This window comes from Salmo trutta, chromosome 30 (genome assembly GCF_901001165.1).
Source record: "Salmo trutta chromosome 30, fSalTru1.1, whole genome shotgun sequence".
Taxonomy (NCBI): domain Eukaryota; kingdom Metazoa; phylum Chordata; class Actinopteri; order Salmoniformes; family Salmonidae; genus Salmo; species Salmo trutta.
The window spans coordinates 6,765,751-6,793,306 of NC_042986.1; the positions used below are offsets into that span (position 1 = coordinate 6,765,751).

At 44.5% G+C, this 27,556-nt stretch overlaps 1 protein-coding gene across 3 annotated transcripts in view; it reads left to right on the forward strand.

Annotated features, from left to right (window-relative positions):
• Positions 1-27,556, forward strand: part of LOC115167795 (disco-interacting protein 2 homolog B-A) — an 83,658-nt gene that overhangs the window by 37,552 nt on the left and 18,550 nt on the right. For 2 of the 3 annotated variants that reach the window (XM_029722405.1, XM_029722406.1), the window contains exons 3-18: positions 11,027-11,206; positions 11,594-11,719; positions 12,285-12,518; positions 12,771-12,917; positions 17,661-17,672; positions 18,015-18,134; positions 20,245-20,442; positions 23,334-23,425; positions 23,584-23,694; positions 23,970-24,093; positions 24,368-24,477; positions 24,664-24,766; positions 25,553-25,711; positions 26,039-26,158; positions 26,938-27,052; positions 27,417-27,556. In XM_029722405.1, the coding sequence (XP_029578265.1) occupies positions 11,027-11,206; positions 11,594-11,719; positions 12,285-12,518; positions 12,771-12,917; positions 17,661-17,672; positions 18,015-18,134; positions 20,245-20,442; positions 23,334-23,425; positions 23,584-23,694; positions 23,970-24,093; positions 24,368-24,477; positions 24,664-24,766; positions 25,553-25,711; positions 26,039-26,158; positions 26,938-27,052; positions 27,417-27,556 (2,091 nt within the window). The remainder of the gene's footprint in view (positions 1-11,026; positions 11,207-11,593; positions 11,720-12,284; positions 12,519-12,770; positions 12,918-17,660; positions 17,673-18,014; positions 18,135-20,244; positions 20,443-23,333; positions 23,426-23,583; positions 23,695-23,969; positions 24,094-24,367; positions 24,478-24,663; positions 24,767-25,552; positions 25,712-26,038; positions 26,159-26,937; positions 27,053-27,416) is intronic. The other variant, XM_029722407.1, reaches the window with a different exon arrangement.

A 27,556-nucleotide genomic window follows, 5' to 3' on the forward strand; every position in this document is an offset into this window, starting at 1 on the left:
CACTGCTGCTCAAACGAAGTACAATGGTGGATGCTTAGTGAGATCCTTCAGACGACCCTGCCCTAAACCCTTACTCTAAACATAAGCCGGTACCTAACCTTAACCGTTTTAAATTTCAAACGAGGACATGGTTAATATAAATCTAGCTGTTTTTTCTATACATTGGCAGGACAGGGGGGGGGAATATGTGTCTCTTTGTTAACAGCGGGCAATCTCTAATATTAAAAGTAAGTCTCGAGGTTCTGCTCGCCTGAGTTACAATGCCTCATGATAAACTGTAGACCATACTATTTACAAGAGATCTATATTTTTCATAGCTACTTACCACCACAAACTGATGCTGGCACTAAGAGCGCACTCAATAAGCTGTGTAGGGCCATAGGTAAACAAGAAAATGCTCACCCAGAAGCGAAGCACCTAGTGGCCAGTGATTTAATTCAGAAAAAATGAAATCCATCTTACCTAATTTCTACCAGCATGTCACCTGTGCAACTACAAGGGGAAAAAAACGATATCACCTTTACTGCACACACAGAGATACATACAAAGCTCTCCCTCGCCCTCCATTTCGCAAATCTGACATTAACTCTATCCTCCTGATTCCTGCTTACAAGCAAAAACTCAAACCGGAAGTACCAGTGACACTCAATTAGGAAGTGGTCCAATGAAGCGGATACTAAGTGACAGGATTGTTTCACTAGCACAGACTGGAATATGTTCCAGGATTCATTCGATGGCATTGAGGAGTTTACCACGTCAGTCATCGGCTTCATAATTAAGTGCATCAACAACGTCGTCCCCACACGTGCAGTTGAAGTCGGAAGTTTACATACACTTAGGTTGGAGTCATTAAATCTAGTTTCTCAACCACTCCAAAATCAGAGAGAGAGAGAGAGAGAGAGAATACTTAAATTCCCATCCGATGATACCCCCGGACAGGGCCAAACAGGCAGGATATAACCCCACCCACTGTGCCAAAGCACAGCCCCACACCACTAGAGGGATATCTTCAACCACCAACTTACCATCCTGAGACAAGGCCGAGTATAGCCCACAAAGATCTCCGCCACGGCACAACCCAAGGGGGTCGCCAACCCAGACAGGAAGGCCACGTCAGTGACTCAACCCACTCAAGTGACGCACCCCTCCTAGGGACGGCATGGAAGAGCACCAGTCAGCCAGTGACTCGGCCCCTGTAATAGGGTTAGAGGCAGAGAATCCCAGTGGAGAGAGGGGAACCAGCCAGGCAGAGACAGCAAGGGCGGTTCGTTGCTCCAGAGCCTTTCCGTTCACCTTCACACTCCTGGGCCAGACTACACTCAATCATAGGACCTACGGAAGAGATTAGTCTTCAGTAAAGACTTAAAGGTTGAGACCGAGTCTGCGTCTCTCACATGGGTAGGCAGACCATTCCATAAAAATGGAGCTCTATAAGAGAAAGCCCTGCCTCCAGCTGTTTGCTTAGAAATTCTAGGGACAATTAGGAGGCCTGCGTCTTGTGACCGTAGTGTACGTGTAGGTATGTACGGCAGGACCAAATCGGAAAGATAGGTAGGAGCAAGCCCATGTAATGCTTTGTAGGTTAGCAGTAAAACCTTGAAGTCAGCCCTTGCCTTAACAGGAAGCCAGTGTAGGGAGGCTAGCACTGGAGTAATATGATCACATTTTTTGGTTCTAGTCAGGATTCTAGCAGCTGTATTTAGCACTAACTGAAGTTAATTTAGTGCTTTATCCGGGTAGCCGGAAAGTAGAGCATTGCAGTAGTCTAACCTAGAAGTAACAAAAGCATGGATAAATTTTTCTGCATCAATTTTGGACAGAAAATTTCTGATCTTTGCAATGTTACGCAGATGGAAAAAAGCTGTCCTTGAAACAATCTTGATATGTTCGTCAAAAGAGAGATCAGGGTCAAGAGTAACACCGAGGTCCTTCACTGTTTCATTTGAAACGACTGAACAACCATCAAGCTTAATTGTCAGATTCAACAGAAGATCTCTTTGTTTCTTGGGACCTAGAACAAGCATCTCTGTTTTGTCCAAGTTTAAAAGTAGAACGTTTGCAGCCATCCACTTCCTTATGTGGTGATCGATGGTATCGAAAGCAGCACTAAGGTCTAGGAGCACGAGGACCGATGCAGAGCCTCGGTCTGACGCCATTAAAAGGTCATTTACCACATTCACAAGTGCAGTCTCAGTGCTATGATGGGGTCTAAAATTAGACTGAAGCATTTCGTATACATTGTTTGTCTTCAGGAAGGCAGTGAGTTGCTGCGCAACAGCTTTTTCTAACATTTATGAGAGGAATGGGAGATTCGATATAGGCCGATAGTTTTTTATATTTTCTGGGTCAAGGTTTTGCTTTTTCAAGAGAGGCTTTATTACTGCCACTTTTAGTTTGTTTGGGACACATCTGGTGGATAGAGAGCCGTTTATTATGTTCAACATAGGAGGGCCAAACACAGGAAGCAGCTCTTTCAGTAGTTTAGTTGGAATAGGGTCCAGTATGCAGCTTGAAGGTTTAGAGGCCATGATTATTTTCATCATTGTGTCAAGAGATATAGTACTAAAACACTTGAGTGTCTCCCTTGATCCTAGGTCCTGGCAGAGTTGTGCAGACTCAGGACAACTGAGCTTTGGAGGAATACGCAGATTTAAAGAGGGTCCATAATTTGCTTTCAAATGATCATGATCTTTTCCTCAAAGAAGTTCATTAATTTATTACTGCTGAAGTGAAAGCCATCCTCTCTTGGGGAATGCTGCTTTTTAGTTAGATTTTGCGACAGTATCAAAAATACATTTAGGATATTTCTTATTTTCCTCAATTAGGTTGGGAAAATAGGATGATCGAGCAGCAGTGTTTTTGTCCTCTGACGTCCTTGGGTAGGCAGAGGGAGTCTGGAAGGGCATCAAGGAATCTTTGGGTTGTCTGAGAATTTATAGCACGACTTTTGATGCTCCTTGGTTGGGGTCTGAGCAGATTATTTGTTGCAATTGCAAACGTAATAAAATGGTGGTCCGATAGTCCAGGATTATGAGGAAAAACATTAAGATCCACAACATTTATTCCATGGGACAAAACTAGGTCCAGAGTATGACTGTGGCAGTGAGCAGGTCCGGAGACATGTTGGACAAAACCCACTGAGTCGATGATGGCTCCGAAAGCCTTTTGGAGTGTGTCTGTGGACTTTTCCATGTGAATATTAAAGTCACCAAAAATTAGAATATTATCTGCTATGACTACAAGGTCCGATAGGAATTCGGGGAACTCAGTGAGGAACGCTGTATATGGCCCAGGAGGCCTGTTAACTGTAGCTATAAAAAGTGATTGAGTAGCTGCATAGATTTCATGCCTAGAAGCTCAAAAGATGAAAACGTCGGTTTTTTTTTGTTTCCACAAATTTCTTGTTAACAAACTATAGTTTTGGCAAGTCGGTTAGGACATCTACATTGTGCATGACACAAGTAATTTTTCCAACAATTGTTTACAGACAGATTATTTAACTTATAATTCACTGTATCACAATTCCAGTGGGTCAGAAGTTTACATACACTAAGTTGACTGTACCTTTAAACAGCTTGGAAAATTCCAGAAAATGATGTCATGGCTGTAGAAGCTTCTGATAGGCTAGTTGACATCATTTGAGTCAATTGGAAGTGTACCTGTGGATGTATTTCAAGGCCTACCTTCAAACTCAGTGCCTCTTTGCTTGACATCATGGAAAAATCAAAAGAAATCAGCCAAGACCTCAGAAAAACAATTGTAGACCTCCACAAGTTTGGTTCGTCCTTGGGAGCAATTTACAAACGCCTGAAAGTACCATGTTCATCTGTACAAACAATAGTACGCAAGTATAAACACAATGGGACCACGCAGCTGTCATACCGCTCAGGAAGGAGACATGTTCTGTCTCCTAGAGATGAACGTACTTTGGTGTGAAAAGTGCAAATCAATCCCAGAACAACAACAAAGGACCTTGTGAAGATGCTGGAGGAAACGGTTACAAAAGTATCTATATCCACAGTAAAACAAGTCCTATATCGACATAACCTGAAAGGCCGCTCAGCAAGGAGAAGGCACTGCTCCAAAACCGCCATAAAAAAAAACAGACTACAGTTTGCAACTGCACATGGGGACAAAGATCATGCTTTTTGGAGAAATATCCTCTGGTCTGATGAAACAAAAATAGAACTGTTTGACCAAAATGACCATTGTTATGTTTGGATGAAAAAGGGGGAGGCTTGCAAGCCAAAGAACACCATCCCAACCGTAAAGCACGGGAGTGGCAGTATCATGTTGTGTAGGTGCTTTGCTGCAAGAGGGACTGGTGCACTTCACAAAATAGATGGCATCATGAGACAGGAAAATTATGTGGATATATTGAAGCAACATCTCAAGACATCAGTCAGGAAGTTAAAGCTTGCTCGCAAATGGGTCTTACAAATGGACAATGACCACAAGCATACTTCCAAAGTTGTGGCTTAAGGACAACAAAGTCAAGGTATTGGAGTGGCCATCACAAAGCCCTGACCTCAATCCCATAGAAAATTTGAGGGCAGAACTGAAAAAGTGTGTGCGAGCAGTTACACCAGCTCTGTCAGGAGTAATCGGCCAAAATTCACCCAACTTATTGTGGGAAGCTTGTGGAAGGCTACTCGAAACGTTTGACCGAAGTTAAACAATTTAAAGGCAATGCTACCAAATACTTATTGAGTGTATGTAAACTTCTGACCCACTGGGAATGTGATGAAAGAAATAAAAGCTGAAATAAATCATTCTCTCTACTATTATTCTGGCATTTCACATTCTTAAAAGAAAGTGATGATCCTACCTGACCTAAAACAGCGAATTTTAACTTGGATTAAATGTCAGGAGTTGTGAAAAACTGAGTTTAAATGTATTTGGCTAAGGTGTATGTAAACTTCTGACTTCAACTGTACATATCCCAACAAGAAGCCATGGATTACAGACATCTGCACTGAGCTAAAGGCTAGAGCTGCCGCTTTCAAGGAGCGGGAGACTAACCCGGACGCTTATACTACACTGGCTCTGACACTTATTGGATGTGGCAGGGCTCGCAAACTGTCACGGATTACAACGGGAAACCCAGCAACAAGCTGCCCAATGATACGCGCCTACCAGACGAGCTAAGCTCCACACTGCCCTTTCCCACTTGGACAAAAGGAACACCTACGTGAGAATCCTGTTCATTGACTACAGCCCCACGTTCAACACCATCGTGCCCTTGAAGCGCATCATTAAACTAAGGTCCCTGGAACTGAACACCTCCATCTGCAACTGGATCCTGGACTTCCTGACGTGACACCCCCAGGTGGTGAGGATAGGCAACAACACATCCGCCACACTGACCCTCAACACAGGGGCCCCTCCGGGGTGCGTGCTTAATCGCCTTTTGTACTCCTTGGTCATACTGGCCGAGCACGACTCCAACACCATTATTAAGTTTACCGACGGCGGAAGGCCTGATCACCAACGACGATGAGACAGCCTATAGGGAGGAGATCAGAGACCTGGCAGTGTGGTGACAGGACAACAACCTCTTCCTCAACGTCAGTAAGACAAAGGAGCTGATCGTAGACTACAGGAAACGGAGGACTGAGCACGCCTCATTCACATCGACCGGGCTGTAGTAGAGCGTGTCGAGAGCTTCAAGTTCCTCAATGTCCACATCACTCAGAATCTGTCATGGTCCAAGCACACCAACAAAGTTCCCCCTCAGGAGGCTGAAAAGATTTGGCATGGGACCTCAGATCCTTAATAGGTTCTACAGCTGCACCATCGAGCATCTTGAATGACTGCATCACCACTTGGTATGGCAACTTTTTGGAATCCGACTGCAAGGCACTACAGTGGGTAGCGCGTACGGCCCAGTACATCACTGGAGTCAAGCTCCCTGACGTCTAGGACCTCTATACCAGGTGGTGTCAGAGGAAGGCCCCAAAAATGGTCAAATACTCAAGCCCCACACTGTTCTCTCTGCTACAGCATGACAAGTGGTACCAATGCACCAAGTCTATAACCAACAGGACCCTGAACAGCTTCTAACCCCAAGACTTGTAAAAACAGACAGCTAAATAGCTAATCAAATGGCTACCTTTATTGACCCTTTTTTGCACTAACTCTCTTGCACTGACTCTGCACACACTGGACTCTACCTACACACTCACACATACTTACACTGGCAACCAAACACACACACACACACACACACATTATATGCACACACATGTACACTGTGGCCACACACTCACATATACACTCACATACACACTTTCACATTGACCACTTATGCTGCTACTACTACTGTCTATCCTGTTGCCTTGTCACTTTACCCCTACCTTCTGTATATGTACAGTACGTAGCTACCTCAATTACCTTGTACCCCTGCACATCGACTCGATACTGATACCCTGTATACAGTGCATTATAAAAGTATTCAGACCCTTTCACTTTTTCCACATTTTGTTATGTTAGTTTTATTCTAAAATGGATTAAATAAAAACATTTCCTCTTCAATCTACACACAAGACCCCATAATGGCATAGCGAAAACAGTTTTTGAATTTTATGTGCAAATGTATAATTAAAAAAAAAACAGACCTTATTTACATAAGTATTCAGACCCTTTGCTATGAGACTCGGAATTGAGCTCAGTTGCATCCTGTTTCCATTGATCATCCTTGAGATGTGTCAGCAACTTGATTGGAGTCCACCTGTGGTCAATTCAATTGATTGGACATGATTTGGAAAGGCACACACCTGTCTATATAAGGTCCCACAGTTGACAGTGCATGTGCAATTCCTTCAACCTCATGGCTTTGTTTTTGCTCTAACGTTCACTGTCAACTGTGGGACCTTTATATAGACAGGTGTCTGCCTTTCCAAATCATCTCCAACTATTTGAGTTTGCCACAGGTGGACTCCAATCAAGTTGTAGAAACATCTGAGCTCAATTTCGAGTGCACTATCGCTATCACAGGGAAGAGAATAATTATCTCTGTCCCCCTCCCGTGCTACCGAAAGGGTTCGGAACATTTCAACCAATTCATTGCCCTGAATGAGTATTTGAAGAAACTTATCAACGACAGGAATGTCTCTTTTTGTGACAACCTTTGATTTGCTGTGGGAGCAACCAGCACTTTTTAAAAGAGACGGGATTCACCCTAACCTCAGGGGTTCCAGGATTATTTCCCGCAACATGGCAAACTGTTTTAGGGATAGACGTACCAGGTCTGTTAGTGCTCCAGTTCTCCCTGTCAAAATAGGCAAGACAGGTCTTGGAAAGCATGTAAACTCTTGTAGAAATGGCACTATGAGTTTCTTTAACTCTGCCTTCTAGTGAGTTTATACAAACTGTTATCTCCTACCATTCTGATAGATTGGAGGCTGTCAGAAAATGTGGTTGTAATGTTAATCATTTGGTTGTTATTCCATTGGTTACCTCGAGGCAGATGCCCCAGGGCAGAGTGGCCCACACTCATTGAACATGGTGCTTTTAAATGTTAGAGCAATCACAATTAAATGTTTTTATTTAACTAGGCTACTCAGTTAAGAACAAATTCTCATTTACAATGATGGCCTAGGAACAGTGGGTTAATTGCCTTGTTCAGGGGCAGAACGACAGATTTTTACCTTGTCAGCTCAGGGATTCGATCCAGCAACCTTTCGGTTACTGGCCCAACGCTCTAACCACTAGGCTACCTGCCACCCCATACTCTATCAGAAAAGGGAAAAAGGGAGGGGCGACAGCCTCTATTTTTACTAATGCTTTCAGGTGTAAGGACATTTCATTTGGCGACTTTGGGTCTTTTGAGCATCATGATATACTGTTTAAATGTCAGCCACCAGTGCTGGCCATAACCCTGTGTAGGCCACCAAAGCACTGCCCCACTTTCTTCACTGATTTATCTGAGCTATTGTCTATAGTTCTTCAGAACTATGAAAAAAAATCTATGTGTTGGGCGATTGTAATATTCATAAGACTGCTGAACAGTTAATCAAATGGCCACCGAAATATTAAATTGACCTGCCCCCCGCCCCATTTGTTTTGTACACTGCTGCTTCTCGCTGTTTATTATCTATGCTTAGTCACTTCACCCCTACCTACATGTACAAATTACCTCTAATCTGTACCCCCACACACTGACTCAGTACCTGTACCCCCTGTATATATCCCCGTTATTGTTGTTATTGTGTTACTTTTTATGCTTTTCTTACTTTAGTTTATTTGCTAAATATTTTCTTAACTCTTCTTGAACTGCACTTGTTGTATTTGGCGCATGTGAGAAAGTTTGATTTGATTTATTTTCCCTGGTTGACACAGACATGCTCAGGAAAGTGATATCACAACTTAAGCCTTCTACCTGCCTTCTTGATCCTATCCACACCACCGTCTTCAAAATAGTTTTTAATTGCATATCTGAAGAAGTGCAAGCTATTGTTAATCACTCCCTGTTCACAGGCACTTTCCCCACTGCACTAAAAACTGCAATGGTGAAACCCCTTCTGAAGAAAAGGCATCAAGATTATTCAGCTCTTAGCAATTTTTGGCCAAAATCCAACCTTCCATTCTTAAGCAAAATTCTGGAGAAATTGGTGTTCAAACAGTTCCATTTTTTTTTAGTGCCAAATGTATTTTTGAAAAATTCCAATCCGGTTTTTGTGCGCACCACAGCCTTAGTTAAAGTGGTAAAGGATCTTCGAGCCAACACAGATGCCAAACAGCTCTCTGGCCTTTTACTCATAGATTTAAGTGCTGCATTCGACACTGTTGACCATGATGTCCTTCTGGACAGACTGGAGAGGTGGGTTGGTTTAGGACCTATTTAACCGGTCAATAGTTTTTTTAGGTCACCCTTGGTGAACATAACTCAGAGAAAATACAGCTTCCTCCAGCTAAATCAAAACAATGCCGACGTACTTATTGTTGGAGTCGAAGCACAAAGAGAGAATCTAGACGCACATTTTAATTCCTTTCACAACAGAGATAAAACACCAGGTAAAAAAGCTAGGTGTTATTTTAGATTCTGAACAAAATTTCGAATCGCACATTAGGAATGTAACCAAAATAGTTTTCTAACACCCGAGGAACATTTCCAAGCTGCGGTCGTTTCTCTCTCCGGCTGATACAGATGGACTAATCCATGCTTTTATTACAAGCAGGCTTGAATACTGTAATACTCTCCTGTCTGGTCTACCCAAGAAAGCCATTGTTCAACTGTAAAGGATACAGAATGTTGCAGCACGGGTACTGACCAAGACCACATGGAGAGCACACTTTACACCGGTTTTAAGGTCTCTGTACTGGCTGCCTGTGAGTTTTTTTAGAATTTCATTTTAAGATTCTTATTGTTTTTTTAAAATCAATTCACAACTGTGCACCTCAATGCATGTCAGACATGCTTTTAAGTTAAGCACCCAGTTGGTCCCTCAGGTCCTCTGGCACTAGCCTTTTAACTATCCCAAAGCCTAGGACCAAGAGGCATGGAGAGGCAGCCTTTAGTTATTATGCCCCCAGCCTCTGGAATAGCCTGCCAGAGAGCCTGAGGGGGCTGAAACTGGACATTTTTAGAAGGAGATCTTAAAACTTTTTTATTTTCTTTAGGGTGCTTTTTAGTAGTTCAGTTTGTCATTCTTTAGTGTTTTATCTTATGTTTGTTGTATAGTAAATGTTTCAGCTTTTATTTTCATATTTTTTTCTTTTAAAGCACATTGAGTTCCATTCCATGTCTGAAATGTGCTGTGTAAATAAAGCTTGATTTGATGACCAAAAGTATGTGGACACCTGCTGCTATAACAGCCTCCACTCTTCTGGGAAGGCTTTCCATTAGATGTTGGAACATTACTGTGGGGACTTGCTTCCATTCAGCCACAAGAGCATTAGTGAGGGTTGGGCACTGATGTTGGGCGATTAGGCCTGGCTCGCAGTCGGCGTTCCTATTCATCCCAAAGGTGTTTGATGGAGTTAAGGTCAGGGCTCTGTGCAAGCCAGTCAAGTTCTTCCACACCGATCTCGACAAACAATTTCTTTATGAACCTCGCTTTGTGCACGGGGCCATTGTCATGCTGAAACAGGAAGGCGCCTTACCCAAACTGTTGCCACATAGTTGGAAGCACAGAATCATCTAGAATGTCATTGTATGCTGTCGTGTTAAGATTTCTCTTCACTTGAACTAAGGGGCCTAGCCCGAACCATGAAAAACAGCCCTAGACCATTATTCTTCCTCCACCAAACTTTACAGTTGGCACTATGCATTGAGGCAAGTAGCATTCTCCTGGCATCCGCCAAACCCAGATTAGTCAGTCGGACTGCTAGATGGTGAAGTGTGATTCATCACTTCAGAGAACACATTTCCATTGCTCCAGAGTCCAATGGCGGCAAGCTTTACACCACTCCAGACAACGCTTGATATTGGGCATGGTGATCTTAAGCTTGTGTGCCACTGCTCGGCCACGGAAACCCATTTCATGAAGCTCCCGATGATCAGTTTTTGTGCTGACGTTGCTTCTAGAGGCAGTTTGGAACTCGGTAGTGAGTGCTGCAACCGAGGACAGACCATTTTTACGCACTACACACTTCAGAACTTGGCGGTCCTGTTCTGTGAACTTGTGTTGCCTACCACTTTGTCGCTGAGCCGTTGTTGCTCGTAGACGTTTCCACTTCACAATAACAGAACTTACAGTTGACCGGGACAGCTCTAGCAGGGCAGAAATTTGACAAACTTGAAAGTCACTGAGCTCTTCAGTTAGACAAACATTGGCAGTAGAATGGCCTATGGCGATTGTATGGCTGTGAGCTTGATTTTATACACCTGTCAGCAACGTGTGGCTGAAATAGGCGAATCCACTAATTTGAAGAGGTGTCCACATACTTTTTTGTGTATATAGTGTATTTTGTGAATCACCCATAAGTTTGAGAAAAAATGTATATGATTTTTTGCCATATCGCCCAGCCCTAGTATGTGTGTTAGAGCTAGGCCCTGAGTATCTCCTCGTTCCTCTCTGTCCAGGTGTGGATCTGCCTCTCCCAGACGTCCAGCAGCAGTCGTCCTCCGGCCCTACCAGTGGTGAGCCCAGCCCTGCCAGCTCTGACCGTAGCCCTGCCAGTCCTGAGGCCTCTGGCCCCTCTTCTTCCTCCGGGGGCCGCAGAAACCGCAGCGGGGGGGCAAGGGATGACCGCTACAGATCAGGTACAGACACACATTCATACGTCACAGATTCAGATTCCGAAAACGTTAATGTCCTCAATGAGGCCATTCATTTAGCAGCAAACACAGTACATTCAGAGGAAATTACAGATTTAAAAGCAACAACATAGCAAAGGATATTTACATGGGAAGTAGACTAAGTGCAATTTCATAAAAATGACACAGACCTCTAACATGCATGGCACCACAGTAGAAGTGGGATGTGTGGGAGCTGCTGCCTTGCTTAGGGATAGTGGTTGGTTCTGATTGTGACAGAGGAGTCTAGTGGACCACAGTTGGTGCAGTGACTGACCTACTTTTTCCATTCCTCATCCCTGTTTTTTGGTCTGTCCAGATCTTGCTCTCATTCTTTCTCACCCTCTCTGTCAGATATCCACACGGAGGCGGTGCAGGCAGCGTTGGCCAAACACAAGGAGGAGAAGATGGCACTGCCCATGCCCACCAAGCGCCGCTCAGCCTTCGTCCAGTCACCCGTAGACAACTGCACCCCTCCAGGTCACTACCAATGAGATCAAACTATTGCTTGAGGGTTGAGGTCAATTCCATTTCAATTCCACACAATTCAGGAAGTACACTGAAATTCCAATTCTCTTCAATGCTTTTCAATGAGGAGATTTTAGAATGGGAATTTGGTTTAGTTTATGAATTGAAATGGAATTGACCCCAACCCTGCCATGTTTGAGTAGTACACTGTAGTGGTCAATAACTAACCCTGGTCCCGGAGAGCTAAAATACAGGGTGCGCTGTGCAGGCTTTAGTTCCAGCCCAGCACTAACACACCTGATTCAGCATATTCAAAGTCTAGATGTTCAGTAACTGGGCAACCTTTGATGAGTTGATTCAGGTGTGGGTTGGGACAAAATCCTGCATACCCTGTAGCTCATCATCAGGACCAGGGATGGTTGGTTATCACTGCTTTTGCCCCAATAAGAGCAGGAGTATTGGGTGTCCACAAACACTGTATATAACCCACCTGGGGTGCTGCCAAGGCAGCCATTTTGTGCTACAAAGCTCACCACGCGTCATCTGCTAAATACATCTCGTTCTGTCTCCCTGTCAGACACATCGTCAGCGTCTGAGGACGAAGGTTCTCTGCGTCGCCAGGCGACTCTGAGTGCAGTGCTGGCCCAGAGTCTCCAGAGCCCAGACTACTGGATCAACCGCTCAGTGCAGAGCTCCTCCACCTCCTCCTCCGCCTCCTCCACCCTGTCCCACGGGGAAAATAAAACTCAGATGCAACCGCAGCCGCAGCCCACCTCAGCACTGGCCGACATACTGGCAAGCACACGCATAGGTAACACACACACACACTCACTCTGTAAACACACACACCCCACACATAGGTAAGACAAACACACCCTGCAAACACATAATCCATATTCCTTACACGCACACGCATTGGTAAAACTGACTCGCGTGCGCACACACATAACAGCCCTTCGTACCCTCAGAGACACTTTCTAAATGAAGATGTATTGTCTGTAGCTCCACAGCTTTGGGTAAGTTTACCTCAGAGTATTAAACCTCCTTGTCCCTTCTCCTCCAGAGAACAGTGTCCCCCCAGATGTGACGTCCTACACCCCTGAGAGGGGTTCAAGGGTGGACTCCAGGGTGGACCTGCCCCCCAATGCTATGCCCAAGGGGATGCCCCGAGGACAGAGCCGCACCAGCATGCTGGATACCACCGCTGACGGTATCCACACACACACTGCAGAACACTGTAGAGCAACAACAACACACTGTAGAGCAACAACAACACACTGTAGAGCAACAACAACACACTGTAGAGCAACAACAACACACTGTAGAGCAACAACAACATACTGTAGAGCAACAACCACACACTGTAGAGCAACAACCACACACTGCAGAACAACAACACACTGTAGAACACACTGTAGAGCAACAACCACACACTGCAGAACAACAACAACCATACACTGTAGAGCAACAACCACACACTGTAGAGTAACAACCACACACTGCAGAACACACTGTAGAGCAACAGCCACACACTGCAGAACACACTGTAGAGCAACAACCACACACTGCAGAACACACTGTAGAGCAACAACCACACACTGCAGAACACACTGTAGAGCAACAGCCACACACTGCAGAACACACTGTAGAGCAACAGCCACACACTGCAGAACAACAACAACACACTGTAGAGGAACAAAAACACACTGTAGAGGAACAACCACACACTGCAGAACACACTGTAGAGTAACAACCACACACTGTAGAGTAACAACCACACACTGTAGAGCAACAACCACACACTGTAGAGCAACAACCACACACTGTAGAGCAACAACCACACACTGTAAAGCAACAACCACACACTGTAGAACAACAACCACACACTGCAGAACACACTGTAGAACAACAACCACACACTGCAGAACACACTGTAGAGCAACAACCACACACTGCAGAACACACTGTAGAGCAACAACCACACACTGCAGAACACACTGTAGAGCAACAACCACACACTGTAGAGCAACAACCACACACTGCAGAACAACAACAACAACACACTGTAGAGCAACAACCACACACTGCAGAACACACTGTAGAGCAACAACCACACACTGTAGAGCAACAACAACACACTGTAGAGCAACGACCACACACTGTAGAGCAACGACCACACACTGTAGAGCAACAACAACACACTGTAGAGCAACAACCACACACTGCAGAACAACAACCACACACTGCAGAACACACTGTAGAGCAACAACCACACACTGTAGAGCAACAACCACACACTGTAGAGCAACAACCACACACTGCAGAACACACTGTAGAGCAACAACACACTGTAGAGCAACAACCATACACTGTAGAGCAACAACCACACACTGTAGAGCAACAACCACACACTGCAGAACAACAACCACACACTGCAGAACAACAACAACACACTGTAGAGCAACAACCACACACTGCAGAACACACTGTAGAGCAACAGCCACCCACTGCAGAACACACTGTAAGAGCAACAACCACCCACTGCAGAAAACACTGTAGAGCAACAACCACACACTGTAGAACACACTGTAGAGCAACAACCACACACTGCAGAACACACTGTAGAGCAACAACCACACACTGCAGAACACACTGTAGAGCAACAACCACACACTGTAAAGCAACAACCACACACTGCAGAACACACTGTAGAGCAACAACCACACACTGCAGAACAACAACACACTGTAGAGCAACAACCACACACTGCAGAACAACAACAACACACTGTAGAGCAACAACCACACACTGCAGAACACACTGTAGAGCAACAACCACACACTGCAGAACACACTGTAGAGAAACAACCACACACTGTAGAGCAACAACCACACACTGTAGAGCAACAACCACACACTGCAGAACAACAACAACCATACACTGTAGTGCAACAACCACACACTGTAGAGTAAAAACCACACACTGCAGAACACACTGTAGAGCAACAACCACACACTGCAGAACACACTGTAGAGCAACAGCCACACACTGCAGAACAACAACAACACACTGTAGAGGAACAAAAACACACTGTAGAGGAACAACCACACACTGCAGAACACACTGTAGAGCAACATCCACACACTGCAGAACACACTGTAGAGCAACAGCCACACACTGCAGAACACACTGTAGAGCAACAACCACACACTGCAGAACACACTGCAGAGCAACAACCACACACTGCAGAACAACAACAACACACTGTAGAGGAACAAAAACACACTGTAGAGGAACAACCACACACTGCAGAACACACTGTAGAGCAACAGCCACACACTGCAGAACACACTGTAGAGCAACAGCCACACACTGCAGAACACACTGTAGAGCAACAACCACACACTGTAGAGCAACAACAACACACTGTAGAGCAACAATAACACACTGCAGAACAACAACAACACACTGTAGAGCAACACCCACACACTGCAGAACAACAACACACTGTAGAGCAACAACCACACACTGCAGAACACACTGTAGAGCAACAACCACACACCGCAGAACAACAACACACTGTAGAGCAACAACCACACACTGCAGAACACACTGTAGAGGAACAACCACACACTGTAGAGCAACAGCCACACACTGCAGAACACACTGTAGAGCAACAGCCACACACCGCAGAACACACTGTAGAGCAACAGCCACACACTGCAGAACACACTAGAGCAACAACCACACACTGCAGAACACACTGTAGAGCAACAACCACACACTGCAGAACACACTGTTGAGCAACAACCACACACTGCAGAACACACTGTAGAGCAACAACCCCCCCCAGAACAACAACGCACTGTGGAGCAACAACCACACACTGCAGAACACACTGTAGAGTAACAACCACACACTGTAGAGTAACAACCACACACTGTAGAGCAACAACCACACACTGTAGAGCAACAACCACACACTGTAGAGCAACAACCACACACTGTAGAGCAACAACCACACACTGTAGAACAACAACCACACACTGCAGAACACACTGTAGAGCAACAACCACACACTGCAGAACACACTGTAGAGCAACAACCACACACTGTAGAGCAACAACCACACACTGTAGAGCAACAACCACACACTGTAGAGCAACATCCACACACTGCAGAACAACAACAACACACTGTAGAGCAACAACCACACACTGCAGAACACACTGTAGAGCAACAACCACACACTGTAGAGCAACAACAACACACTGTAGAGCAACGACCACACACTGTAGAGCAACAACAACACACTGTAGAGCAACAACAACACACTGTAGAGCAACAACCACACACTGTAGAGCAACAGCCACACACTGTAGAGCAACAACCACACACTGCAGAACACACTGTAGAGCAACAACCACACACTGTAGAGCAACAACCACACACTGCAGAACACACTGTAGAGCAACAACACACTGTAGAGCAACAACCACACACTGTAGAGCAACAACCACACACTGCAGAACAACAACCACACACTGCAGAACAACAACAACACACTGTAGAGCAACAACCACACACTGCAGAACACACTGTAGAGCAACAGCCACCCACTGCAGAACACACTGTAGAGCAACAACCACCCACTGCAGAACACACTGTAGAGCAACAACCACACACTGTAGAACACACTGTAGAGCAACAACCACACACTGTAGAACACACTATAGAGCAACAACCACACACTGCAGAACACACTGTAGAGCAACAACCACACACTGCAGAACACACTGTAGAGCAACAACCACACACTGTAGAGCAATAACCACACACTGCAGAACACACTGTAGAGCAACAACCACACACTGCAGAACATACTGTAGAGCAACAACCACACACTGTAGAACACACTGTAGAGCAACAACCACACACTGTCACACTGTAAAACAACAGCCACACACTGTAGAACAACTACAAACTGTAAAACAGCAACTACAAACTGTAAAACAGCAACTACAAACTGTAAAACAACAACTACAAACTGTAAAACAACAACTACAAACTGTAAAACAACAACTACAAACTGTAAAACAACAACTACAAACTGTAAAACAACAACTACAAACTATAGAACAACAACTACAAACTGTAGAATAACAACCACACACTGTAGAGCAACAACCACCCACTGCAGAACACACTGTAGAGCAACAACCACACACTGTAGAACACACTGTAGAGCAACAACCACACACTGTAGAACACACTGTAGAACAACAACCACACACTGTAGAACACACTGTAGAACAACAACCACACACAGTAGAACACACTGTAGAACAACAACCACACACTGCAGAATGTATGATGTCACACACACACACACGGCAGCAGACTGGTAACACACCGCAGAAAACCACCACACACTGCGATCACTCACTGTTTTAACCATAATCTCTAGTCTGTAACGTCCTTAATCTGGTGATGGTTTGGCTAACTGACAAAGCACTGTTGTACTGCGTTTGCAGTAATCATGAATGTGGCCGGAAATTCAGTGTGTTTACCCTACTGTGTTTGAAATGGCTATGGCTGCATCCCAAATGACACCCTATTTCCTACATAGTGTATTACTTTTAACCAGAGCCCCCTGGTCAAGTAGTGCACTACATGTATATAGGGAATGGGGTGCCATTTGGGACAGTTCCTATGTGAATCTATTCGGATGATTTGGGTGCTCATGCTCATGTCAACCTCCCTCTTTTTTTAATAATCTATTTTTATTCCGACATAATGACACACTGACAAGACATAATAACATTGAATGAATCTCACTCACTCTCATCCCCATTCCAGGCGTTGTTGGGAATGCTGCTAACATACTATATTTTGTTCTTTTTTGGGGTGATCCCTTTTTCGGCTGTTCGTGTCGTGTCTTTCATTAAAAAAAGGAAAGCGAAAAGGTAATATGAATCAAAATGGGCCGGGGCCGGGGAGGGGCGATGGAGGGATCAATTCCAATCAGCTTGCTTTTTCACCTCTTCTGTCGTCTGTTTGTCCTGTCTCTCCATCGGCTCTCCACAGATAGAAATATCCTTCTGTTTTTGACCCAGAATAAAGTTGTATCTACCTGTTGTGTGTGTCCGTTTGTGAGCATTTGTGTCCGTTTGTGCGTGCTTGCCTATTTAATGTCTGAGTGTATGAGTATGTGTGTTTTTGTGCGTGATTGTGACTATTAGTGAGTGTGTGTGTTTGTGTCTATGGTCGTGTCTGTGATTGTCTGCTTCTACCTCTGTGCTCTCCAGGTGTGCCAGTGAACAGCCGTGTTTCCACTAAGATCCAGCAGCTGCTGAACACTCTGAAGCGGCCCAAGAGACAAGCGCTCAGTGAGTTCTTCCTGGATGATTCCGAGGAGATCGTAGAGGGTAAGAAGCACAGAGAGGACCTGCTCCAAGACTTAGGTTCCATAAAATACAATACTTCCATTCTGATACTTACAGCACCTTCAGAAAGTATTCACACCGCTTGACTTTTCCACATTTTGTTGTGTTACAACCTGAATTTAAAATGGATTAAGAGATTTTGTGTCAATGTCATACACACAATACCCCATAATGTCAAAGTGGAATTATGTTTGACAAATTTTATAAAAAATTAAAAGCTGAAGTGTCTTGAGTCAATAAGTATTCAACCCCTTTGTTATGGCAAGCCTTTGTAAGTTCAGGAGTTCAGTTGCTTAACAAGTCACATACTAAGTTGCATGGACTCACACTGTGTGCAATAATAGTGTTTAACAAGATCTTTGAATGACTACCTCATCTCTGTATCCCACACATACAATTATCTGTAAGGTCCCTCAGTCCAGCAGTGAATTTCGAACACAGATTCAACCACAAAGACCAGGGAGGTTTTCTAATGCTTCGCAAAGAAGGGCACCTATTGGTAAATAAAAAAAGCAGACATTACATATTCCTTTGAGCAAGGTGGAGTTATTCATTACCCTTTGGAGGGTGTATTAAGACACCCCGTCACTACAAAGATACAGGCGTCCTTCCTAACTCAGTTGCGGGAGAGAGAAAGGAAACCGCTCAGGTCACGTCCTGACCCTTGTAAGATGTCATTTTCTATAGTAGAGTGGTCAGGGGGTGTTTTTGGGTGCTTTTCTGGTTATTTGTTTCTATGTGTGTTTCTAGGTTTCTATTTCTATGTTGGGGTTGTTGGGATGATCTCCAATTAGAGGCAGCCGGTTCTCTCATTGTCTCTAATTAGAGATCATATTTATGTAGGGGGTTTTTCCGCGTGTGTTTGTGGGTTATCTTTTAAGTAGTGTTTGTTTCTCTCTGCGTCACGGTTTGTTGTTTTGTAAATTCAGTTATTTATGTTTTGCAAAGTATCACGGATTTAATAAAATGTGGAACTACAACCACGCTGCACTTTGGTCCGCTCCTTTCGACAGCCGTGATACCATGAGGCCAATGGTGACTTTAAAACAGTTACAGAGTTTAATGGCTGTGATAGGAGAAAACTGAGGATGGATCAACAAAATTGTAGTAACTCCACAATAGTAACTTAATTGACAAGAAGGAACCCTGTACAGATTATTTTTTTTAAATCCAAAACATGCATCCTGTTTGCAGTAAGGCACTAAAGTAATACTGCAAAAAAATTGTCAAAGCAATTCACTTTTTTTCCTAAATACAAAGTGTTATGTTTGGGGCAAATACAACACATTACTGAGTACCACTCTCTATATTTTCAAGCAAGTGGTGGCTGCATCATGTTATGGGTATGCTTGTAATTGTTAAGGACTGGGGAGTTTTTCAAGATAAAAATGGAATGGAGCTAAGCACAGGCAAATTCCTGAGCACAGGAAAACCTGGTTCAGTCTGCTTTCCACCAGACAGTGGGAGATGAATTCACCTTTCAGCAGGACAATAACCTAAAACACAAGTTCAAATCTACACTGGAGTTGCTTAACAAGAAGACCGTGAATGTTCCTGAGTGGCCTAGTTAGTTTTGACTTAAATTGCTTGAATTTCTATGGCAAGACCTGAAAATGTATGTTTAGCAAAGATCAACAACCAATTTTACACAGCTTGAAGAATTTTGAAAAGAATAATGGGCAAAGGTTGTACAATCCAGGTGCGGAAAGCTCTTAACAATATTGACCCGGGTGTGAATATTTATGTAAATTAGCAGTTTTTTTTATTTCATTTGAAATACATTTGTAACAATTTGTAAAAACATGTTTTCACTGTCATTATGTGTTATTGTGTGTAAATGGGTGAGGAAAAAAATAAATGTAATCCATTTTGAATTCAGGCTGTAACACAACAACAACAAAAAGTCAAGGGGTATGAATACTTTCTGAAGGCACTGTACATTCCAATACTTACATTCCATTGAATACAATGCATTCTTCCTTCCTCCCTTCCTTGAAAGAAATATATAGACAGTAGACATTTAACTCACTATACCCCACTTTATTATTCTCTTCCTCTTCACCCTCATCCCTGTCTCCTCCCCTCTCCGTAGTGCCCCAGCCGGACCCCAACACCCCCAGGCCAGAGGGCCGTCAGATCATCCCAGTGAAGGGGGAGCCCCTGGGGGTGGTCAGTAACTGGCCCCCGGCCCTTCAGGCAGCCCTGGCACGCTGGGGAGCCACACAGGCCAAGAGCCCCGCTCTCACCGCCCTGGACGTTACCGGGAAACCCCTCTACACGCTGACATACGGTTGGTCTCACCGTCTTAAATGGTACTCGGCTCGCTATTCCCTGCTATATAGGGAGTAATTTCCAGCTAACCCACTTTATTTTTTATTTTGCCTTTTATTTAACTAGGCAAGGCAGTTAAGAAAACATTTGTATTTACAGTGACGGCCTACCAATAGTAAAAAGGCCTGCTGCGTGGATTAAAATTAAACATGTAGATATAGCACATCACAATGAGAGAGTCACCACCACACTACAAAAAGAAAGACCTAAGATGACGACACAGCCTGGCAGCAACATGACAGCAACACAACACAACAGCAACACAATATGGTAGCAACACAATATGGTAGCAACACAACATGGCAGCAGCACAACATGGCAGCAGCACAAACATTGTTGGGCACAGACAACAGCGCAAAGGACAAAAAGGTAGAGATAACATTACATCACGCGAAGCAGACACAAGTGTCAGTAAGAGTGTCCATGATTGAGTCTTTGAATCTAGAGATGGAGATAAAACGGTCCAGAAAGCTTGTTAGACACTAAGAAAGCATTGTTGTAGAGTGTTAAACACAACATCTGGGGAGGGACCAGCTGAGTATTAGACTGTATCATCTGCATATAAATGGATGAGAGAGCTTGCTACTTACTGCCTGAGCTATGTTGTTGATGTAAATTGAGAAGAGCGTGGGGCCTAGGATTGAGCCTTGGGGTACTCCCTTGGTGACAGACAGGCACTGCACTCTTTGAGAGGGGTAGTTAGCAAACCAGGCCAAAGACCCCTCAGAGACACCAATACTCCTTTTCCGATCCACAAGAATTGAATGGTCTACCGTATTAAAAGCTTTGACCAAGTCAATAAAAATATAAACATTGCTTAGAATCAAGCGCAATGTTGACATCATTTAGGACCTTTAAGGTTGCAGTGATACATCCATAACCTGAGCGGAAACCAGATTGCATACCTGAGAGAATACTATAGACCTCAAGAAAGCCAGTCAGTTGATTATTGACAACTTTTTCCCAACACTTTTGATAAACAGGGCAAGATAAAAATTGGCCTATAACAGTTAGGATCAGCTTGATTTGCCTTCCAAGCAATGGGAACCTCCCCAGAGGGGAGAGACAGGTTAAAAAGTTCAGAGATAGGCTTGGCGATGATAGGGGCTGCAACCTTAAAGAAGAAAGGATCTAAACTATCTGACCCAGATGTTTTTTGGGGTCAAGTTTGAGGAGCTACTTTACACCTCAGGGAGAAGTGGTGTAGCGGAGCAGGTAGAAAAGAGGGATGAGCATTGGGGCTAGTCGCATTAGAAGGGCTGGAAGATGAGGAAATGTTGGACGGGCAAGGAGGCAAATAGGAATCCTGACTTAATGAAGTGGTGATTAAAGAGCTCAGCCATTTGCTCCTTGTCAGTAACAACCACATCATCAACATTTGGGGTGGCAGGTTGCCTAGTGGTTAGAGCGTTGGGCCAGTAACCGAAAGGTTGCTAGATTGAATCCCCGTGCTGACAAGGTAAAAATATGTTGTTCTGCTCCTGAACAAGGCAGTTAACCCACTGTTCCTAGGCTGTCATTGTAAATAACAATGTGTTCTTAACTGACTTGCCTAGTTAAATGAAGGTTAAATAATAATGACTTTTTAAAATAAAAACGTTAAGGGCCATGGGCAGCTGTAAGGAGGAGGGTTTATTCTCCAGGTCTTTCACTGTTTTCCAGAACTTCTTGGGGTTAGACCCACAGAGGGAAAACTGCTCCTTAAAGTAACTAAATTTGGCCTTCTGTATAGCCAGAGTGCACTTATTTCTCATTTGCCTGAACCACAGCCAGTCAGCCTGAGTATTTGTGTGCCGAGCCTTTCGCCGGATGGTGTTCTTGAGATGGAGTAACTCTGCCAGATCACGGTCAAACCAGGGGCTGAACCTTTTTTTAATTCTAATTTCTCTTTATAGGGGCGTGTTTGTTAACAATACCACTGAAAATATAAAAATAGAAGGTCCAAGCGTCTTCGACAGAGGGGATCAAGCTTATTCTATACCAATTTACAGAGACCAGGTCATGAAGGAAGGCTTGCTCATTAAAGTTGTTCAGCAAGCGCCTATGACAAATCAGGACGGGTTGTTTCACTGAGCAGCCATTACTAACACAGGCTGTAAAACAGTAATCACGAAGGTCATTACTGAAAACACCAGACTGATACCTATCAGGATTATTTGTGAGGATAACATCAAGGAGAGTAGCCTTTTCTGGGTGTTTGGAGTCATACATTGTGGGATTGGTAATAATCTGAGAGAGATTTAAGGAGTCCCATTTAGGGGGGGGGGGGGTGCCAGGGGTACCTGTACCAGACGGGGAGGCAGACGGGGAACAGATCGATGGGTGGGATCCAAACAGCAGTGCAGCAGGCAACGGGAGTAGGTGTCATACCTGCTTGGGAGAAGCTTTTTTCGGGAGGCTGAGTAGGAGAGGAGGCGTTCAACCTTACCAGACAGGTGCGCGTTAGAGCAGATAGAAACATCCAAAGCGAAACGCTTGGTGAAAAAAAACGTGGTCAAGTTGGCTTGAGTTTCGATATTCGCCAGACATTCGGGCCTTCAAACAATCAATAGCTCGCGAACGATTTCCTGAAACGTGGGTGTTCTACACGCAACATGGTAGGGTCCTTCCCAGTCATTACAAGTGCAACACGAAACCCACAGACCTGGAGGACGCTGCTGCCGAGGTGGGAGGAGGATTGCGGGTGTCTCAGATCTGACCTCTTTAGTTTATGACTTGTGCTACGTAGTTCATCGACACAAAAGATCACACTCCTCTCAGTCAGTCTATGGAGAGCTCAAGTCATTTTAGTCTCCTCTTAGAAATTGCTGTTGTGACCACGGTGTATGTATCTCTCTCTCTCTCCTTCAGGTAAACTGTGGAGCCGCAGTCTGAAACTGGCCTACACGCTGTTGAACAAACTGGGCACCAAGAACGAGCCTGTCCTGAGACCTGGAGATAGGGTACGTGGTCAAAACTGATTGATCTTTATTCAAAAACGTGAAACGTGTCTTCTAGATACATAGCACATGCACAGACGACACAACACACTATGTAAGATGTTCCCGTTGTGACGTGTGGTGCTCTTTCTGAAACTGTACTGCATGTCTATGTCCCCTAGGTGGCGCTGGTGTACCCCAACAGTGACCCTGCTATGTTCTGGGTGGCCTTCTATGGCTGTCTCCTAGCAGAGGTCATCCCTGTACCCATAGAGGTGCCACTGTCTAGACAGGTAAGGGACAAGGATGTTGAGTGTTTTATAGTGACATCATTAGCTATGTAGCTCAATCTCATGGAATATTTGGTTCCTGACAAATAACCAAATCAGAGTAGCATAAATCCAGCTTTCAGTCACTATGCAGTAGACATGGGCCAGTTCTTACCAGCTATAGCAACACAAACAACATAGCTAGATCCAAGTGGGCACCTGTCTCATTACAGACCAATAGTGGCAGTATAGATTTCCTGTCAATTTGTAATGGTTACCTTTTGTGTTTCACATCCCAGGACGCAGGCAGTCTTCAGATTGGCTTTCTATTGGGCAGCTGTGGGGTAGGCCTGGCCCTGACTAGCGAGATCTGTCTCAAAGGACTGCCCAAGACACCCCAGGGAGAGATCATGCAGTTCAAAGGTCAGCACACACCACAAAATGCTCCACTGCAGTTGTCACCCCACTCACTCTCTCTCTCTCTCTGGGACTCATTAGCTAGGCATATTAGGAGGAGCCCGTTGCTCATTATACTGTTTATCTGTGGGTGAACGAAACGAGGCCTACACAAATGGTCCTAACACCACCTTTTTCAAAGCTACAAGGTTTTGATCCACACTGGATCTTTGTCCAGTCGTCAAACGGACTTCTGGTATTGTCCTGTGTCTGCTGATGATGTTGTTGTTCTGCCTCCCAGGTTGGCCCCGTATGAAGTGGGTTGTGACAGACACCAAGTACCTGACCAAGCCCTCTAAAGACTGGCAGCCCCACATCCCCACCGCCAACACAGACACAGCTTACATCGAGGTGAGACCAGCGGCCTTATGGGAAGTATACAGACCATTTATGTGTGTATTTGACAGATTTTTTTAAATAAATACAAAAATAATAATAATTATGCTCGTTTGTCTTTCTGTTTATGTTGTGTATCGCAGATTTCTTTTGAGAATTCATTTAACTCTATGACTGACTATGTGTGTTCTGCTCTTCCAGTACAAGGCTAGTAAAGAGGGGACAGTGATGGGAGTAGCCGTGTCTAAGATAGCCTTGTTGACACACTGCCAGGCCCTGACACAGGCCTGCAACTACTGTGAAGGTCAGTACATGAAAAACACACACTGACACATATTGTTCCCGTGTGGCTCAGTTGGTAGAGCATGGTGTTTGCAACGCCAGGGTTGTGGGTTCGATTCCCACGGGGGACTGGTACGGAGAGAAAAAATGTATGAAATGTATGCATTCACTACTGTAAGTCGCTCTGGATAAGAGCGTCTGCTAAAAATGACTAAAATGTAAAAATGTTTTAGTGACAATTTATCTACTCAAGCACTCTTGGTAGCCTAGATACACAGAGATGACCCAAAACGAGTTTGTTAATTATGCAAGGAGGAACATGAAGAAGCTAAAGGAACTGGAACCTTTGGAGGAGGTTAGGGTGATGTTGTTACTCTTGTCTTCACCACGAATACTCACGCTCAGGTTAAATAATTGATCAGGCCTGAGGTCTCTTCTCCTGTACGCTCTCTGTCTCGTTCTGTCTCTCTCTTCTCTCCTCTCTCTACTCAGATCGTCTGTTGGACAAAGGGAACTTGACCCTCTGTGTCTCAGAGAACATTAGATCCTGTGAGGGGAATCCACAGAGGCAGGCAGGCAGCAAGACTGTTCCTGGAACACGGTGTCTCCCTGTCCATAATTAGTTTCGTTTAATTGTAGCCTACAGACTTATCGTGTGGTATAAAGCTATTATCAAATGCCCTGTGGCAGCCTAGCTATATGGAGAAGCTGCTTTCGGTATCCTTAAGTGTCCGTGTAACTGTTGGAATCGTTCGTGACTGTAATGTGATTTGTGGATTGAAATCGAGTGTGTGTCCTCTCTTTTCAGGAGAAACGCTGGTCAACGTGCTAGATTGTAAGAAGGACATGGGTTTGTGGCATGGGGTGTTAACCAGTGTGATGAACAGGATCCACACCATCACTGTACCCTACGCTGTCATGAAGGCCTGTCCCATGTCCTGGGTGCAGAGGGTCCACATACACAAAGGTAAGGCTACAGTTAGCATTTGTATTGTAAACTGCATAGAGACTAGCATCCTAAACTGCACGCTATGGATTAGGTAAATCGGGTCAGGTTCATTAGGAGACATTGTAGCAAAATGTTTTAAGATGTGGTCTGCTGGAAAATGAAAACAAGCGTTTCTTATTGAGCAAATTCAGATATTACCTCTGTTTCAGTCTGTTTTGGAACGTTTCTTCCATTTTGTGCCTTAATGAACGCAACCTAAATGTGTGGAATTGGCATTAGCGCTTGTGTCATTAACTGCTATATGTGAGAGGCTGAGCTGTCCCTACTGTTCCTCCCTCCCTGCAGCACGTGTCGCCTTGGTGAAGTGTCGTGACCTCCACTGGGCTATGATGGCTCACAGGGACCAGAGAGACACCAACCTGTCTTCCATACGCATGCTCATAGTAGCCGATGGAGCCAACCCCTGTGAGTCACACACACGTGCGCGGGCTACAGACACATGGACGCTTTGGACACACACACACACACACACACACACACACACACACACACACACACACACAGGGACCACTCCTTAACCTTTCCTGTGAGTCACATATACATGGCAGCCACGAAGCATGCTTGCTTTATTTATCTATTCGTAAGACTATTATTTGTCCTTACAAAGGTACACTGTGATTTAGTATTTGTAAGCTACAGTGCATCCGCCGGTCAACAATCATACAGTGGCTTGCGAAAGTTTTCACCCCCCTTGGCATTTTTCCTATTTTGTTGCCTTACAACCACAAATTAAAAGGGATTTTTTTTGGGGGGGGGGGATTGTATCATTTGATTTACACAACTTGCTTACCACTTTGAAGATGCAATTTGTTTTTTATTGTGAAACAAACAACACAAAAAACAGAACTTGAGCGTGCACAACTATTCACCCCTCCAAAGTCAATACTTTGTAGAGCCAACTTTTGCAGCAATTACAGCGGCAAGTCTCTTGGGGTATGTCTCTATAAGCTTGGCACATCTAGCCACTGGGATTTTTGCCCATTCTTCAAGGCAAAACTGTTCCAGCTTCTTCAAGTTGGATGGGTTCCGCTGGTATACAGCAATCTTTAAGTCATACCACAGATTCTCAATTGGATTACAGGTTGCACTGTATCTAACCTTATCAAAGTACATTGGAAGTATAGAAAAGTTTGCATTGTGCGTGAATATTGACACACACTCACTGTATTTGTGATGTCTTTCAGGGTCCGTGTCGTCGTGCGACGCCTTCCTCAACGTGTTCCAGTCTCACGGGTTAAAGCCGGAGGTCATCTGCCCCTGTGCCTCCTCTCCTGAAGCCCTCACTGTGGCTATCCGCAGGTACTACACTATACACCAGTTCACAGCTACTGGTGCACCATATAATTCATATATATATATATATATATATGAATTATATGAATTATATGGTGCACCAGTAGCTGTGAACAAAATGGGTTTTATTTATATATATATATATATATATATATATATATATATATATATATATATATATATACACAACCTCTAAGGAAACGTACACCCAACCCATTTCCAGTGCTCATGTAGTATATGAACAATAAAGTAATCTTCTTCACATCAATTGAGAAACGCATGTCTCATGTCTCCATAGCTCTCTCACACTCCGTATTTTCTTTGCCCTTACTCTCCCTCGCTCTCCATCTCCCCCTCCCTCCCCTTCCAGGCCTGGTGCCCGTGGTGCAGCCCTCCCAGCCAGAGCCATCCTGTCCATGGGCGGTCTGAGTCACGGGGTCATCAGGGTCAACACAGAGGATAAAAACTCTGCCCTCACTGTACAGGACGTGGGCCATGTCATGCCTGGAG